Source organism: Grammomys surdaster, unplaced genomic scaffold (assembly GCF_004785775.1).
Source record: "Grammomys surdaster isolate TR1022 unplaced genomic scaffold, NIH_TR_1.0 212, whole genome shotgun sequence".
NCBI lineage: Eukaryota > Metazoa > Chordata > Mammalia > Rodentia > Muridae > Grammomys > Grammomys surdaster.
In genome coordinates, this window is record NW_021604657.1 from 6,855,363 (window position 1) to 6,872,979 (window position 17,617).

General features: G+C 41.4%; 1 protein-coding gene across 1 annotated transcript; it reads right to left on the reverse strand.

The window, feature by feature from the left end:
* Positions 1-18: 18 nt before the first annotated feature.
* Positions 19-16,843, reverse strand: Laptm4a (lysosomal protein transmembrane 4 alpha). Its single transcript, XM_028772206.1, has 7 exons — positions 15,860-16,843; positions 4,890-5,010; positions 3,647-3,723; positions 3,433-3,555; positions 2,235-2,330; positions 1,692-1,790; positions 19-624 (listed from the first exon to the last, which is right to left on the reverse strand). The coding sequence occupies exons 1-7, from the start codon at positions 16,193-16,195 to the stop codon at positions 550-552; spliced, it is 927 nt and encodes a 308-aa protein (XP_028628039.1). The 5' UTR covers positions 16,196-16,843; the 3' UTR covers positions 19-549.
* Between the last annotated feature and the right edge of the window lie 774 nt (positions 16,844-17,617).

Below are 17,617 nucleotides of genomic sequence, written 5' to 3' on the forward strand. Positions count from 1 at the left end.
ATTTAAGAAGGACAATGGTAAAATTTAAGAGCTTTATTAAAGCATTTTATCACAAAGATGGAAACGTACAAATGAGAAGCATGCAACCACCATCTTCCACAGTCAAGTCAAAATGGTATTTATTTCTCCTGTTTCATAGAGCTGGAGACTGCAGATCTTAAACCCAACTCATTCATCTTAAACACTGTATTCACTCTCCGGAAACTATTCAGGACATCAAACATCCAAAACATAAACCATTATACAAAGAAAGTGCAAAGTTAAAACAGAAAATATGGAGACCCCCTTCCCCTTCTACCTTCAGTTAAAGGCTAACAATGGCACTTTGCTCTTGCTTAACCTAGATTGTCTTCAAAAAGTTCCTAAAATGTGATAGTTAACAAAAAGTTTTTAATAAATGTCCAAAAGCTCCTTAGTGTTTGAAAATAAATGCTCAGACGAGACAGTGCACTTTATATCAAACAAGTCTGAGAGCTCTGAATTGCAGCTTTCTGTAAAATAAACAAGACAAGAAGCTGGTATAGGCTTTATTGACAAGGCAGAATGTCCTCAGGCAGGCAGGTAAGGAGGTGGTGGCTCTTTCTCAGGAATCTTCACAGCCATTTCATAGGTTGGCAAAACGTACTAAAGAGAGGAAAGAATCATGTCAGACAATGTCACTTTAAATTCTTTTCTAAAGTAATCAGCTTTCAGATTCTATATCCTAACTAGGAACACACAACCCTAAGGAAAATGAAGTTAGATCAACAGTTACTGAGACAATTAAGCAGGTTGAATCCCACACTCAGTGACACCCTGACTCAAGACCAAGATCGCCACAACTGTATGGCTAGGTGGGTGGGAGGAAGGATGGAAGGGTGGACGGACAGGTGGATGGATAGGATGGACAGATGGATAAATGAGGATGAGTAGATGGATGGGAATGGATGGGTGTGATGGATAGATATGGACAGTCAGAATTAGAATTCTTCCTCTGAACTAACCTGGAAGATAACCTGGAAGATATATTTAAAAAAATATAAAGGGTCTCATAACAGGCAACCAATAAAGTTCCAGTGCCAACTGTATTTCAAGGGCTGAGGATCTGGGGGAAGAGGCCTCACTAACTGCTCTATAGGAAACTGCCAGTGTCTGAAGTTTTATACCCTTCTATCCTGCCCTTTGGGATAATAGAAAACCTTTATAAAGTTCACTCTAGCCTAAGGTCCTCCAAGTGACACACACAGGCTGGCTCAATATGGGTCATGTGTATCATATGTGCTGAAACCTGCAAAGACAGCAAAGTAGCAAAGAGGGTTCTGAGAGGTGGGCTCAGCACTCAGATGCCATCACAATCATATCGCCAAGGCCCAGGCTTTGGATCTTGCAGGTGTATACACACGCACACACACACACTCATTAGCCCACATCCCTTAGAATTCTTACAAGTCAATTTTGGATATTCCTAGCTCCTATCTGTCCAGAAACACTTGTGGGGACCACTAAGAAATAAACCTAATAGTCAAGCTGGGTAAGCAGTGCCCTGTGTGCACAAGATTCCTGGTGGGAAATGCTTAATCTTAAACATTCGTGGGTTCAAGCTATTCAAGTTCCAAACCACAGTTATGGGAAAGAACAGAAAGCCAAGCCCCGCATTCACTTCTGGAGGCATCAGTCAGAGAAAAAGTTTGGTGAGTGAAACAGTAGTTAACCTGTGGAGGTGCTTCAAAGGCAGGGTACACGGCAATCTCTGGCACATTTCTGTTGTTGATGTATTTGTAGCAGTTCCAAACACAATTGATTAGGTAAGCCTGAAAGGAGAAACAGAGCTTAGCAGGCTGCTCTGGCAGCAGAGGACCACCATCTCTTCTGCACATACTGTCTGTGGAAAAGGGACCTAGTACAAGCCAGGTTCACTCCTGACTGACTCTCATTTAAACATCACAAGTTTCTCAGAGACTCTAGCTAGAGACTTACTTAGGTCTGCTAACCAACAGACTGTGGATGAAATCCCTGTGTGCAAATGTGAGGAATTTTAATTTCCCTATAAATCATGAATGAACCACTTTTGTAAACACAAAAGTTCTAAGTACTCACTGGACACAAGACAGAGGGGAGGGACCCCATCTCCGAAATGCAGTGACACCGTCACTACAAATCCTACATCAACTATGATCCATATAGAGACAGAACTGGAAAAAGGCTTACTGAGCAGTCTCACCAGGCCCCCCAAGAGTGAATCACAAGCTCCTTACCTTAAAAATGATGAATACCACAAAGAACACAAGAACAATGAACAGGAGGCAGCTGGAGTCCAATGCCAGGAGGTCATCTTTGTAGGGGAAATCAGGCTGTTAAAACACAAAAGCACTGACACTTACACCACACAGCTGAACATTTTAAGAACACAACAAAGGCATCAACAGTCAAGAGTGACAGGCTACTGCAAATCTACACAAGAATGTAGCACACCCGAGAATCTTATCATCACCGGACTAACCCCATCAGTCTGCCTGTTTAATAGCTGAGATAACTAAAAGGTCTGAACAGAGCTAATATTCCTTTTACTGGCCACTGCTTTTCATCTTTGTGCTTTTGACGAGATATAATCACTTGTTTAACACCCCAACCTTGTCCTGGTTCAGAAAGTCGGGAGGAACTGAGATTGCTCAGGTTTCCAGGACCATTTAGTGTTCCATGAAGAAAAGTAGCTTTTCTAGGAGTCAAATATTGGTCTCAACTCTTCTTAAAAAGAACACATGCCACTGTCTACAAGCCAGGCAGAAGGACATGATTTACTGCTGACAGACTCACTGTGCTGGAAAGGATTGGCTGCACTCATCTGACTCTGGACAAGTCAGGAGAAAGGCATTAGAAGGGAAGGGAGGGCCTAAAACTGGGAAGCAGAAGACATACCTTCTAAAGGAAAGGACTAAGCCAATCAAACAGAGGGAAAAACACCAGAGACTGTAAAAAAAAAAAAAAAAGGCCGGCTTTCCTAAACAGCTAAAGTTTCCTATACAGGGCTAGAATACAGCAGGCATTCCAGCATAGTAGGACTAGGATAGTGTAGGCACAAAGACACAGGGCTAGGGTACAGTGGGCACACCAACATAGGACTAGGGTACTGCAAGCATACAGACACTGCTACCATTCTGATAAAGATGAAACACCAATCCCTTAAGAATCCCAGCTACAGTGGAATATTTTACTGAAACACAATTAACTCAACTATCTCTTCCACACTAACTGTCTTTATGGACTTCTTGTACTGTGCTGTCCAAATGGTATGGTACAACAATCATTTATTTCTATCTTACAGGTCTTAACATGGGAATGATTTTAAGATACTGTACAAAGCAAAGAGAGTTAAAAATAGTTCCAAGGTTGCCTCGGGATTTCAATGAAAATGTTTTACTTAAGTGGAAATGTTTAAATAGCACACACACTTACCAATTGATCCAGATACTCTTTGATTCTTGGCAAGTAAGTGAGAGAACTGATGGCCACCAGACAACTGAGAACGAAGTCAAAAAGTCGGTAGCAGAAGAAAGGAATCAGCCAGCCCACTTGATACTGCAGAAGCAAAGGACCACTTAGTATACATACACAATTACTACCCCTGGTAAAGGTCAAACGAGGAGAGAGCAAAAGACAGCAAACTTACAGAAATGGCTCCATAAACCAGCATTGAACTGATTATAAACATAAGAACAGAGATGGCAAAAAGGACGCAGGCATTATCTAAGAAAACAAAAACAGAAATCTAATTAAACTCAATTCTTCATAACAAAATGACAATTTAAAATGTCTCTGTGTAAATTAATCTGTAATTGTTTTCAAAATTGGCCCTCAAAAGATCTAAGACCAAGAAAAAAAACCTAAGCCTGACATTAAGTTCTGAGAAACTTACACATGCCTTTCCATGTTAAAGCAACTCATTGACTTTGTGTAGGATGGAACATGAGCCACGTAAATACAGGAAAACAGCTCCCTTGTGCCTCTACATGTCTAAGTGCAAAGAGACAAAATCTAACAGGCAAGTTGCAACACATGCAGAAGCAATGAAAAACTATGAAAGAATCCACACAAGTTGAGTTTGTGAGATGAGGGCATAACTGGAAAAAGAAGTTGCTGTTTGCTTAAGACAGATGAGTTACACATAGAAAACCTGAAATTCAAAGTTCTCCACTAATCCCACCCCTCACACCTTTAATACATGGCTTCCTTCAGTTTGTCCTCTCTCCCCAACACACATCTCTTCTTCTCAACTTTTCCTCAGTGTGCATTAACTAATGTTCACCATTCTCTTCAGAACACACCCAGATAATCCCGAACAGCATTAGACCATACTTGACGGGGTGAGTCTCTTCACAGCCTACAGGTGATCCTGTGACTCTGCACAGACACTAATAAACTAAAAGGAGCCGGGATGTGGAGAGCTAGCTCTGCTTGCTGCTCTTGCAGAGCAGAGCTCCCAGAACCCATGTCAGGCTGCTCACAATCGCCTTAACTGCTGTTGCAGAAAACTGGACCCCTCTGGCTTCCAGGCACCTGCACTCACATGCACATATGCCAACACATACAAATAATTGAAAACTTAAAAAGAAACAAAAGGGCACCAAAAATGAAGATATTAGCTATTTATACAAATAATCACATCACTGAGCATTGTAACTACAACCAGTATGTAACATTAATTACTGTATCATATCAGAGTGCCTCCATTGTTAAGGATTTAAAAGTTCTTCCTACTGAAAGATTAAGATACTTACTATGCATAGTATTTAACCTTTTGAAGAATAACTCAAGCACAATTTTATCAATTGTCTTCTAATATTCATATGTAGACTACAATTGACTTTATATATAAAAATTTGGCAGTGATATCTTTTAAAGTAAAAACTTACCAGCCATTCTCTCAGATGAATAGTAATTACCAATGACTTCATACTGAATGTTGACAGCTGGCATGGAATTTGGATGAGTCACCTCCACGGTCAGCAAAATTGCCATCAACAGGTTGACCACCTGAGAAAGAAAACATCTTTCCATTAACTTCTACCAGGGAACAGTCTGCATAGACTCTCTGGATGCTGTGTTATATTTAATACTATTTCACCTGCAGTAACAAGGTTATGAAATAGGAGGCACTAAGAAAAAACATGAATCACCACTGTGAGGACAATTTAAAAGTCATAGATTATATAAAGATGCATAACCCTATGCTAATGACAATAAACCAGAATGAAACACACAGAAAGTGAAAATGGGGACTCATTATAGTCTGTTCGTGTTCAGAGGTACGTATTTCCTCACATACCCATCAGAGACTTGTCAGTTCATTTCCCACATGCAGATGCCTTCCACTCCTCTAAAGCACCCTCATTCGCTACCTGCTTATTTCCTCTTCGTATAAGTTTCAATGTAAGGGACAAGCTCACCAATCTAGCTCACAATTCCAATTCCAATTCCAAAGAAACTGTACTGGCTTTGTACATTTTTGTATATCATACAAGAGTAACTCTATACAACACCTATTTGTTTTTCCTACACTTGAGCCAATAAGCTAAGCTACCTGCAAACTGCAGTCAGTATATCTGCAACTAAACACATCTTTACATTCTTGCCCACCATGATTTCCTAGATCTAGATTTTGACAACCTACAGATTAATTCTCACTAGTTTCTTCATTCTAAAATGTAATCATCATGAAATAAGTATTTAAGACACACACACACACACACACACACACACACACGAGCTAAGGCTTCTCTTGAATCACTGCCTAAAAACATGTTGCTGAAATTTCATCATAATACCATGAATCCCTAGTCTTATCAGAGATAAGAATCCCATTTTAAAAGAAGATCCATTCTGCAGAGCTCTAGTTGTGGTCCCTTGCAAGTTTCTCAGAAGGTATGGCCTGCAAGTATCACAACAGTCCAGTTGAAGATTCAATATAGAAATCAGTAAAGTCTGAAGATAATACTAACTCCATAACTAAACTTCACCCTCTTCCTTGTGAAGTCCAAACATTTGACACACCCGATGTTCTTTCTATCAACAAACTCTGAAACTACTCTTTCCTATCCGCCCTAAATGAAGGATGAATGATAATGCCCAAGAAAGGTATTTTCTTACAGCAGGCCAAGTCTTCAAACATTCAGTAGAGAAACAAGCCACATTTTATTTTCAAGTTAGGCATGTTATCCTGTGCTGAGAAATTAAGTTTGAATTCATATAGCAAACTCTTACTGAGCAAATTATCATCCTAGTTAAAAAAAGTTGCATGGCACAGAAAAACATTCATGTTAGGAAAAATATGCAAAACTAACTACCAAATGAAGGAACTGAAGTACCAAAACTACTTGCGGGGGGAGGGTTAAATATATACAGTGTGTGTGTGTGTGTGGTTGTATATATGCAGTCCAAAGGTATAAAATATTTTTATCACATATATGACTCTTTAAAAGCCATTTTTCCTTCTATAAAAACGTCAACAAGTTTCCCCGTCCTTGCCTAGTATGATTAGCAACATTTCCCAGTTGATTTCTCTGTGGGTCAGTACTTTCAACGACAGTAACTGTTCTGATAAAGCAGTACTTGTGATCCTAAGCACTTACCACTAAGCATGTATATAAAGTTCAACTACTAAACTCTCATTGGCTTTTTCAAGAAATTAAAACTAACTGTAACTCTATAGTTTAAAAAGTCTTTAATATATTCTACTAATACAAACTATTCCAAAATATTTGTGACTCTTATCCTACTGTACTCAGGAAAGAAAGCCAAAAATAAAGCTTGTAAACCTAGTACCAATGCCAGGTAGAACACAGCACGTGTCAACACAGGCAAAGCACCTATCGCTTGAGAGACAGACTTTAAAAGCCTTCAGTACACATCATATGAGTCAATAAGCAGGAAGAAAACAATGTAGAATCTTTTATTTGGTAGAAAGGAACACGTTCAAGTCCAGGGAAACATCCAGGCCCAGGCAAGCACTTTCTCCTTGTTTTTTCTATAATGACAACATTTGTACACCTTTATGGAGTATAGTGTTATGCTTTAGTACACTTATTCAGCATGTACTGGTCAAATCAAGACATATCATGCCACAACTTTAAAACATTTCAGTTTGTGATGAAAACATACTCACCCTTATTACTTTCAGATTTTTTTAATGTAATTTTGACAGCTGTAATCACCCTCTGTGCAAGAAATCACTAATTGCACTCCTATCCTGATGCTTACTGGCCCCTTCTCTTGCCTTACAGTCTCTGTTGACCTCTACCTTGTCCATAAATTAAGCTACTTTGTACTCTGAAAGTAAATCATTTATTTGCCTTCCTGTAGCTTGATTATCTCAGTTGTATCTTCAGTTCTATCCATGTTGCTGCAAATGTCAATTTGGTTCATTACCACTAACAGTACCCATTGTGAACATAGACCTTGTTTTCTTTATTCATTGATATCAACACACCTCAGCTCACTCCCTACCTCATCTGCTGTGAAGAGTACTGCATTAAACATGGGCTGTAGCAGATCTCTGATACACTGATTTCCTTTTCTGTGGGTAAATAACCACTAGTAGGACTTCTGGGTTCTATGACAGTTCTAACCTGAGGAGCCTCCATATGGTTTTTCCACTACAGCCCCGTACAGTGCAGGTCTTCCTTTCTCCATCATGTCATTTTTTAGTCTGGCTGACTGGCATTCACTCACTGGATGAGATACTATCTTATGACTCAGAGGTTTTTCATGTATGTGTTGGTCCTGCTTATCTTCTTTCGAGAAATGTCTACTCAGCTGCCCCCCTTTAAATTTGACTATTTGCTTTTGCTGTTGGGTTCTTGATATACTTTAGATATTAATCTCTTGTGATAAAAGTTTAAAGAGTCCTGCCGTTTCTATAGGCTGTCTGCTCACTGTTCTGATTCTTTGGCAATAAAGCAGCTTTTCAGTTTGATGCAATCCTGTGTGTGTGTGTGTGTGTGTGTGTGTGTGTGTGTGTGTGTGTGTGTTGAAATAATTTCTTGTTCAGATTATCCTGGCTCTGTGTGTGTGTGTGTGTGTGTGTGTGTGTGTGTGTGTGTGTTTTCCCTTTGGTCAATTTGGCACAGGCTAGTCACCTGGGAAGGACGACTCTCACTTGAGAAAATCCCTCAATTAGATTTTCCTGCAGTCAACTTTGTAGTTCATTTTCTTGATTAATAATTGGTGTGAGAGGGAAGGGCCCAGCTCACTGGTCATGGTGCTACCAGACAGGTGGTCCCGGATGGCATAAGAAAGCTGGCTGAGGGCTGGAGAGATGGTTCAGCAATCTAAGCCACCACATGGTGGCTCACAACCATCTGTAATGGGATCTGATGCCCTCTTCTGGTGTGTCTGAAGACAGCTACAGTGTACTCATAAAAATAAAATTAATCCTTTTAAAAAGACAGAGAGTAAGAGCAAGAGAGAGTGAGAGCAAGAGAGAGAGAGAGAAAGAGAGAGCGTGAGAGAGAGAGCGTGAGAGAGCAAGAGAGCGCAAGCAAGCAGGGTTAGCAAACCAGTAAGCAGAGCTTCTCCACAACCTCTGCTCCAGCCTAGATTCCTGCCCTGACTTCCCCTTTATGATGGACTTGCTATGTGGAACTGTAAGCAAAAAGTCCATATCTATTTTTGTACCAGGACTAGGCTGTGTTGGTTATTGACAGCTTTACATTTTGAAACTGGACAGTGTGATACTTCCAAGCTTTGGTCTAATGCTTTTAGTTGCTTTTAGTTAGTTATGGTGTTTCATCACAGCAATTGGAACCCTAAGACATAGATTTATTTATGTCAGTGTTCCTCTATATTCTCTCCTAGTAGGTTTAGGCTCAAATTTATACTCAAGTATTTTGTAATATTTAAGTTGGTTTTTTGTTTTTTTTTTTTTAACGAGAGCAGGGTCTAGTAGTACATGCCATTTTCTTAGGAGTATTCACTAAAGAGAATGTGCTTGCCCAGATGTGTCTCTCTGGCACTTATGTTGATCACTTGGCTGTGGGGAGTTTGGGTTTATTTTGGGGTTCTCGATTCTTTTCCATTGGTCTCTGTATCTATTTTTGTACCAGAACTAGGCCATGTTGGTTATGACAGCTTTACATTTTAAAACTGGACAGTGTGATACTTCCAGCGTTGGTCTTTTTCCTCAAGACTTCTTTGGCACAGCCTTGAGTGGTTCCATTCAACTTTTAGGAACTGCTTTCTCCTAGTACGTGAGGAACAACATAATAGGTACTATTTTACACTTACAGATCTCTTTGGGTACAACAGCATCTAGCAATACTAGTTCTGATTCATGACTACAGGATCTTTTCATTATTTGTAACCTGTCCAAAGCCTTCGTGGATGTTTTATTCATATTGTAGATTAGATTCTTTCACCTCCTGGTTAAAGTTACTCTTAGGAGTGTTTGTTTTGCTTGCTTTGCTTTTTTTTAGCTATGACACGTGCTTTCCTAATTTCTCTTTCAGATAGTCCACTACTGGTACATAAACACACTACTTTTGAAGTTGTTTTACTATTCTTTAAATATATAAATTCTGAGGGGTTTTCCCCCAGATTTCAGGTATATATGCATACATATATGATTGTGTCGTCTGCAAATACAGAGCCTTGACTTCCTCCTTTCCTATCTCTAAGCTCTTCCATCTGTTTCCCTTACCAAATTGCTCTGACTAGGACTTTCAATACTATGTTGACAAGAAAGCATTGTTAATTTGGTTTCTGATCTTAGAGAAGAGCTAATCTGGTATGGTGCTAGCTGTCAGTATTAGATGGCTTTTACTGTGTTGTATATCCACTTTAAGAATAAATATTTTCAGCCAGGCGGTGGTGGCACATGCCTTTAATCCCAGCACTTGGGAGGCAGAGGCAGGTGGATTTCAGAGTTCGTGGCCAGCCTGGTCTACACAGTGAGTTCCAGGACACCCAGAACTACACAGAGAAACCCTGTCTCGAAAACAAACAAACAAACAAAAAAAAGAATAAATATTTTCAACTATTATGTATGTGGATGTTTCACCTGCATGCCTGCTAGTGTGCCACTTGCATACTTGATGCCTGGAAGAAGCTAGACGCTGTCTGATCTCTGAACTGCAGTTAGGAAGTTGTGAGTCACCATGTGGATGTTGGGAATTGAACTCTTAACCACTAGGTCATCTCTTCAGCCCCACTTTTTTCATTTGAAAGGATGGTAAAATGTATCAACTATGTAACTGCAGCTACTGAAATGGCCATAAGTCTGGTTTTCTATTCTATGTATATACTACTTTTACTGATTTGCATGGGTTGAACCATCCTTGAATCCTTAGGAGGAAACCCACTTGGTCCTGAGGATTTACTTTATGATGTGATGTTGAATTCTGTTTACCAGTGTTTTATTAAGAATTTCTGCACTGTTCTCAGAGATACTGGCCTAGAGTATTTTGTTTAAGAGTTTTAAAAATTCTTATTATTGTTTGTTTGCTCCATGGAGAATAATTTGGAAAGATAGTAGTGGCATTTTGAATATTTTGTAGAATCTACTGGTAAAATAATCAGACCCCAGACTCTTCTTTGTGGGAAAGTCTTTTCTCCTGATCCAATCACACTACTTGTTCTATTCTGGTATTCTTACGGCCCATCTCTGGTAGTCTCCTTATCACTCATCTTGACAGGCCTAAGTTTTCCAACTTACTGACAGATAGACAGTTCTTTGTACTAATCTCTTAACCTCTTCTGTGTTACTATAGTATCAACTGTATCATTACCTTCCTCATCTCTGACTCTGATTTTTTTTTCCCATTTTAGCCTAGCTAAAGGTTTGAAAACTTTTCAAACACTCACAGGCAAAGTGAACCATGCCTATAATCCTGGTACCTGGAAAGACAAGACAGGAGGAGCGCTGTGAGTCTGAGGCCAGTGAGGGCTACAAAGTGAGCTCTGCAGAAGAGCATCTAATAAAACAAAAACTAAACATTTTCTATTTTGTGGCCTTTTTATCTCTTCTCTCCTCCTACTGGGTTTGGGCTTAGTTCTTGTTTTCCTAGTTAAGAAGTATCATTGATTTTCCACCCCTCTACTTCTGATGTAGGTACCCCGGGGCTGTGAACTACCTCACTGATTTTGCTATGTCCCTGCGTCTGAAACACTTTATTTTTTTACTTTCACTTTTTTCAAGAAAGCTTAAATTTGTCCTTTTAATCTAATCTCTTCTTTGTCCATTATTTGGAGAAATGCAGTTTCACTTCCAGGTTTTGACATCACTTCCCCCATTCCTCCTATGATCAGGAAAGTTACTCTGAGTTCTGAAGAAATTGCTCAAATTGATTTGTAGCCAACATCTATCCTGCAGAATGGGAAACTCCATCCCTGGAACCCACAATGAAAGCCATAGAGAGCTAGATGTGGTAGTCCACATCTGGTACACTTAGTACCAGCACTCAGAAGGCAGAAGGAGGTAGATCTCTGAGTGGAGGCCAGCCTGGCCAAATACAGACCAGTCAGATAGCTCACATCCAGAAAAAATAAATAAAGCAAGCCTATCTATCCAGTGATACCTGTCTGTAATCCTAGCACTTCTACTGTGCCTGAGATGGGATATACAGAATGGAGGATCACCCTAAAGCTCACAGGCCAGCTACCCTGGAGTAGGCAGCCTAGCAGAAAACTTTAACAGGAGAGGCAAGAACTTTTTACCTAATCCATATACGCAGCATGACACATGCATGAAAACACGCACGCACACACACACACACACATACACTTAAACCTAAACCTTCTATCAATTACCCCAAAGATGGACTTGTGGGAGGAATCATTAAACAATTTTTTTAAAATGTATTTTATGTGAATGAGTGTTTTGCCTGAATATATGTGTGTTCACCATTTGCATACCTGGTTCTCTCAAAGGCCAAAACAGGTTGGATCCCTGGGAACACAAGTTATTGATGGCTGTGAATAGCCATGTGGTTGCTGGAAATAGAACCCAGGACCTCTGAAAGAGCAGCCAGCACTCAACCACTGAGCCACCTCTCCAGCCCACAAATTAGCTAAGGGGGTAAAAACACTTGCAACACAGGCCTGGCGACATGAGTTCAACCTTCAGAACTGACAGAGGCGGAAGAAGGGAAGTTCCACAAAGCTGTCCTATGACCTCTATCCTTTCCACATGTACACACAACATACATGAATACATATAGTAATAGTATATTTTAAAAAGAGTGTTTAAGTGAATTAAAGTGCAGAAGAGCACTTCAGAGGGAAGAAATAGCAAGTACTGAAATTACAAAACAATGTGGGGAAGACACGATCTGCCAGCTATAGCTATTTAAAGAGCCAGGACTAACGGGTGAAGGTCCCTGTGGCATGAGGAATCTGTCTTCACTTCTTCCTAACACTAGGTTACTGAAAGCTAAACCATCCATGAGAAAGTCCACCTCTGGTCTATAGAGTGAGTTCCAGGACATCCAGGGCTACACAGAGAAATCCTTTCTTGAAAAAAAACAAAACAAAGAACAGAACAAAAAAATACACATTTGTATCATAAAGGCTATTTCCTGAAACAGACTTTTTAATCCCATATTCATCATTTAGTACCTAATTGAGTTTCTATCTCCTACGAATTTTTTAAAAACTAATCTGGCTTCAAACGATACAGAAGTAAACTTGAGGAATGCAGAAAGTGAGCCTGAACTCATTCTAAAGTCACATATTACTTAAGCACTTCTCTCACATTTACACCACCAAATGCAAGCTCTCCAGGGTTAGCACCTCTGGCACATATAACTGACTCTGGTGTTATGTCCCACAGAACTATTATTCAATAGCAACCATTAACACTTAAGGGTTTGGTTTTGTTTTAGAGCTAGCATCCTATGTAGCCTAGGCTGACCTATTGCCAGGGCTGAGTTTAAACTTAATATCCTCCTGATATCACCTCCCAAGAATTCACATTATAGGCTCCACTCGATTAATCCTTTGGCATACATGATGGTATACAAAAAGAAATTGATATATATATATATATATATATATATCAATGTTAATTCAAGGAATCGATGATATCATCATCAGTCACTGACAGTATCCAGGTCCAGCAGGAGGAAGGGCTGTGCCTCCAAGTTTCAAACACCACAGAAAAGAATCATAAATGCAGGCCTTGGTCCAGACAACCTGGCTCATCATTTTCTCCCACACAGACCAAGACATACTGTCCCCCTGGAACCAAGCACCAGTGCTCATGACAAAGTGGTGAGGACGGGAACAATGGCAAGGTGGAACTATGGAGGAAAGGTCAGTCATTCTAGCTGTTGTCATCTTGTCACTGCTGTGGCAGTGGAATGCATAATTTGGACAAGACCTCTTTATTGGAGCCATTATACATTGTACTGTTTTCATCTCCTAAGTGCACCCCAACAAGCACAAAGTTTGTCTTCAAACTATGTAGAAACTAAGGCTTGTACACTTTTTAGAGTCACCAAAAATAACATACTAAGCAAAACAAATGTTCTTTTCCTCTGATTAGAATCTGCCATCACTGTGCACCTTTCTTCTTTGTGACTGTAAGCTCCATTTTCCTGGCTGTGCTCCAAAGTTCTTTGTAATACCATCACCATGAAGGGATGATGTCATGACCAAAGTAAGCAGAACTCAGATCTATCACGCAGCAAGTAGTAAGAACACAGAAAGTCATGCAATGTGGGTGATCTATTCCCCTTGCATGTTCCATTGAAGATGGGCAATAAATCTCTTATATGAATTAAACAAATCAACTGAAGCAGTTCACAATATTCTAAGCTGAAAGCTGATGAAAGACAGCTTCTTTTCAAGATGGGGGGTTCACACCAAGAACTTCAGTTGTGCTACAGACTTAGACCTCTCAATCCCTGCTTTGTTAAAAAACAAAAACTGTCTTTGGGGCTTGAGAGAGGGAATACGGGGAGAGAGCACACTCAGTAGTTAGGAACTGGTTGCTGTCCTGGGTGCAATCACCAGTACCTACACAGCTAACACCCATCCGCAACTCCAGTCCTAGGAAAATCTAGCCCCTTGTGGCCTCCGTAAACACCGCACATAAGTTACCACAGGCAAACATGCAGAGAAAACACCCACACAGCTGAAATAAAAATAAACAAAAACTTAAAGGGAAAAAGTCCTTGCTATAGTTTTCCAATCTGCATTTTGAGTTCCGGTTCATTTTTTTCCCCTGTTCATTTTTATAAACAAAAGCCACAGCAGCAAAAACTCTGCCTAACAAAGAGTGTAGAGAAATGCTGCCAATATATCTGAATGGCTGAAGGGGTGGGTTTTTTTTTTTTTCATCTTCAAAGGGTTTGAAGCCCTTTGTCTGTAAGTGGAGTGATGGAGGAAGAAACAGGAAGATGAAATTTTCAGGCAAGAATCCCAGGCTCTAATCCTATTTTCTTAGCTAAGTTCAAGGAGAGGTCATTTTCTGGGAGAAAGCAGGGAGGGTGTAAGTAAAATGATGATGGGGAAGACATGAATTAATCATTTAAGAGAATGGAAGAGCTGAAGAACAAAGAAATTAAAAATCCATACTCTTAGCAAAAAGGAAAATAAGAGAAAGCTAGATATACAACCCAGCTGACTGTCATTAACTAGTCCAGGTCCAGGACTACAGCTCAGTTAACATTCACAATAGGCAGTTTCCTAAAGAAACGGCAATGTAATTAATTCTACAGAAGCAGTAGGGTGACTTTCTGATACTGAAAATGTGAAAGTAACTACAGTGCAAGCAAAGCAACCCAGATTCGTGCTTTCCTGGTTCTCTTTTCTAATGTACACTAAGGATACAAGACTGAAAAAAGCAGCAATCCTGTGGAGGTCTGATAGTCCCCTTGGGTGAGCTGTGAAACCATCTGCCTGAGGAAGATTTTCATCTGGTGTTCTGCCAAAGTTACTAATGACTTCAAGATACTGGGCGGGGAAGAATAAGAGAAGGAAGTGAGGACAGGGGAAAACCTCTCCTTCGCTCGTAATGTAAGTATCAGAAACGCTCATTATCTCTAACGCTACTTCCTACCCCCTATCCCCACCCTCCACCTCCCACCCCACGACGAAATCTCAAAGTCATCCAAGTAAGTGGTCACAATACAACAAGTTCCTCAAAGCTTCAGCAAAGTTTAATTGCGTAAAACTACCTTTTAAAAAAAAATCACGGTTTTGGAAATCGTAACAAGTTCAATATAAACAGATACTGGGAACTAATTTTTTTTAAAAAACACACATACACAAAAAGACTTTCTACCGAATCAGGAACCAACAAGCCCGTCCATCTGCTGCGACAGAATCATGCAGATCCTAGGGCCCCAAAAATGTCAGTAGGGACATAGTAAGTAGGCTCTCAATAAACATCTCTTCCAAACCAAGGCGGTCTTGGGATGAAAAAACACCTGACAGGCAGGGAGAGGGGTGTACTGTGGAAAATCTGACCACTGTAAATCCTGGCTAACGTCTAGACTCAAGACAGAGAGGCCTCTCTGGATACATCACCAAACGCCTCAACACAAACTCCGGGAGCCATCGGAACTGGATTTCGCTTTCCATTCGGACAAAACGACGTCCGAACTGGCTGCGTAACTGCAGGACAATAATTGTTTCGATGGGGGGTCGGGGGGTGGGGTGGGATGAGGGTTGCGCTCTTCCCGAACCCGAAATAACGATCCTATTCCCCGTCCCCTCCCAAAACCTGGTGAGTCCCATCTCGGAAAGTCCCCGGCCTCAGTTCACAGTTAAAAGCACCCCGAAATGTAGCGCCCCAACAACTTTCACGTCCCCGACCCCTGCCCCCGGCCCACTCGTCGCGCAGGCGCACTGGCCTGGTGGAGCGACCCTGCCAGCCAGCCCTTACCATGTACCAGGTCCCCAGGATGATCGTCCCGGTGCGGACATGGCAACAGCCGCAGCACCGGGTGCTGTAGAACCGGTCGCTGCGGCTCCGTTTGAAAGTCATGGACACCATCGGGAACCTCGCGGGCCTCGTTCTCGTCCAGGCCCCTGACAAAAGCTTTCGGCCCAGCGGTTCAACCCAGACGACTCTGCGACGCTGTCCAAAGCCAAACGACGCGTCTTCTGGCCCGCCCTCGGCCCGGGCCCCTGCCAACTCCTGTGCGCCTGCGCTCTGAGCGCTGGGCGCCGCTCTCGCGGGACCTCGGCTGGCGATCTCTCCCTCCGCCTTCTGCCACATACAGACCAATGAAGAGCGGAAGGCCGGGTTACCTGGCTTCTGATTGGAGAAGATGTGAAGATTGAAACAGCTCACGCCCAATCAAAAGTTCAACTCTCTTCGGCGCTGTTTGGTCCTGGTGCGCGTGGCTAGGCTCGCTGTCTGGGACCGTATGAGGCTGACTCGGTAGTTCACCGTCCCCGAGATGAGCTCGGCAACGAGGCGTTTAGTCAGAGAAGGGAGAAACAAGACGGGGTGGGTGGCAGGCAGTGGGCACGGAGATATTTGGTGCTGTCTTTTGCCACGTTGTCTTTGTCATTGAGATGCCCACGTGACGTATTCGTGCTCTATTGTTGGGCCTGTCGGGGCGTGCCTGTGGGGAAGGGGCGTGGCTACCCTTCTGGCGTGGTCCTCGAGGCTGACTAGAAAGGAGGGCTCCCAGTAGGATAAAGGATTGGATTCCTGCCCTTCCCCCATCTCTCTGAAGCCTACTTGGAGGGAGCCAAGAAATACCACTAGACTCTGCCAAAGGCCAAGGGATTAAAGAAAATGATAGCATGACAAAGTGGAAAAACCGCTTAGCTGTTGGGTTTATACAGATAATAGTTAATTTTTTTTTAAGAGAAAGATTGTGAAGCATATTGAAACAGGCCAGAAAAACAAACAAAACAAAATGGGATGTCTTAAGTGAGAAACCAGCCACACTTTTCTGCATGCTCTGATTCTAGAGCAAACCTCAGCTTTCCGTGGGATGCTGGACATCTCTAAAGCATGTTCACAAGACTCACTGAATCGTACCGCTTCTCAGAGAAAGCCATTTGACATAAGTTGGGTGATTCACTTATCATTTTTACTTCAACAATGGGTGCTTCATATCCACTTTATAATTCCTTCTAACATCTTAGGATCCTCATTAACTGAGTCGAGTTTTTTAACTTATTTTGTATTTGTTTAGGCTTTTGGCTACCTTGAAAAGGAATATTAACAGTGTACCACAAGTGTGCAGCTGTGGATAGTAGGCATAATCAAATAAGCACTGAATACTAATTTCAAAGAACCTCAAAAGTAGTTTGGAAAGAGAAAGGGAAGAGATCACGGACAAAACCCCTATCTTTACTTACCATAATTTAACCCAGTAGACAATGCTAGAAGTTTATTAATGAAAATTTACTATATATGGACCGGGCATGAAGAGATGGCTCAGTGGGTAAAGTGCTTGCCAAGCAATCGTGAGGACCCATAGAAAGCCAGGCACTATGGCTTTACCTCTCCATAAAACCCAGCTGTTAGAGCTAGGCAGATGTCTTCAGTGATGAGACATCCCTGGAAGCTCACCTGTCAGCTATCCTAGAGTATGAGGAAGCAAACAAGAGGGAATGCAGGATTCGTTGGTTTTTAAGGCTCCTAGAATATGTGTTGAGTGAATATCGCGTATAGCAATTG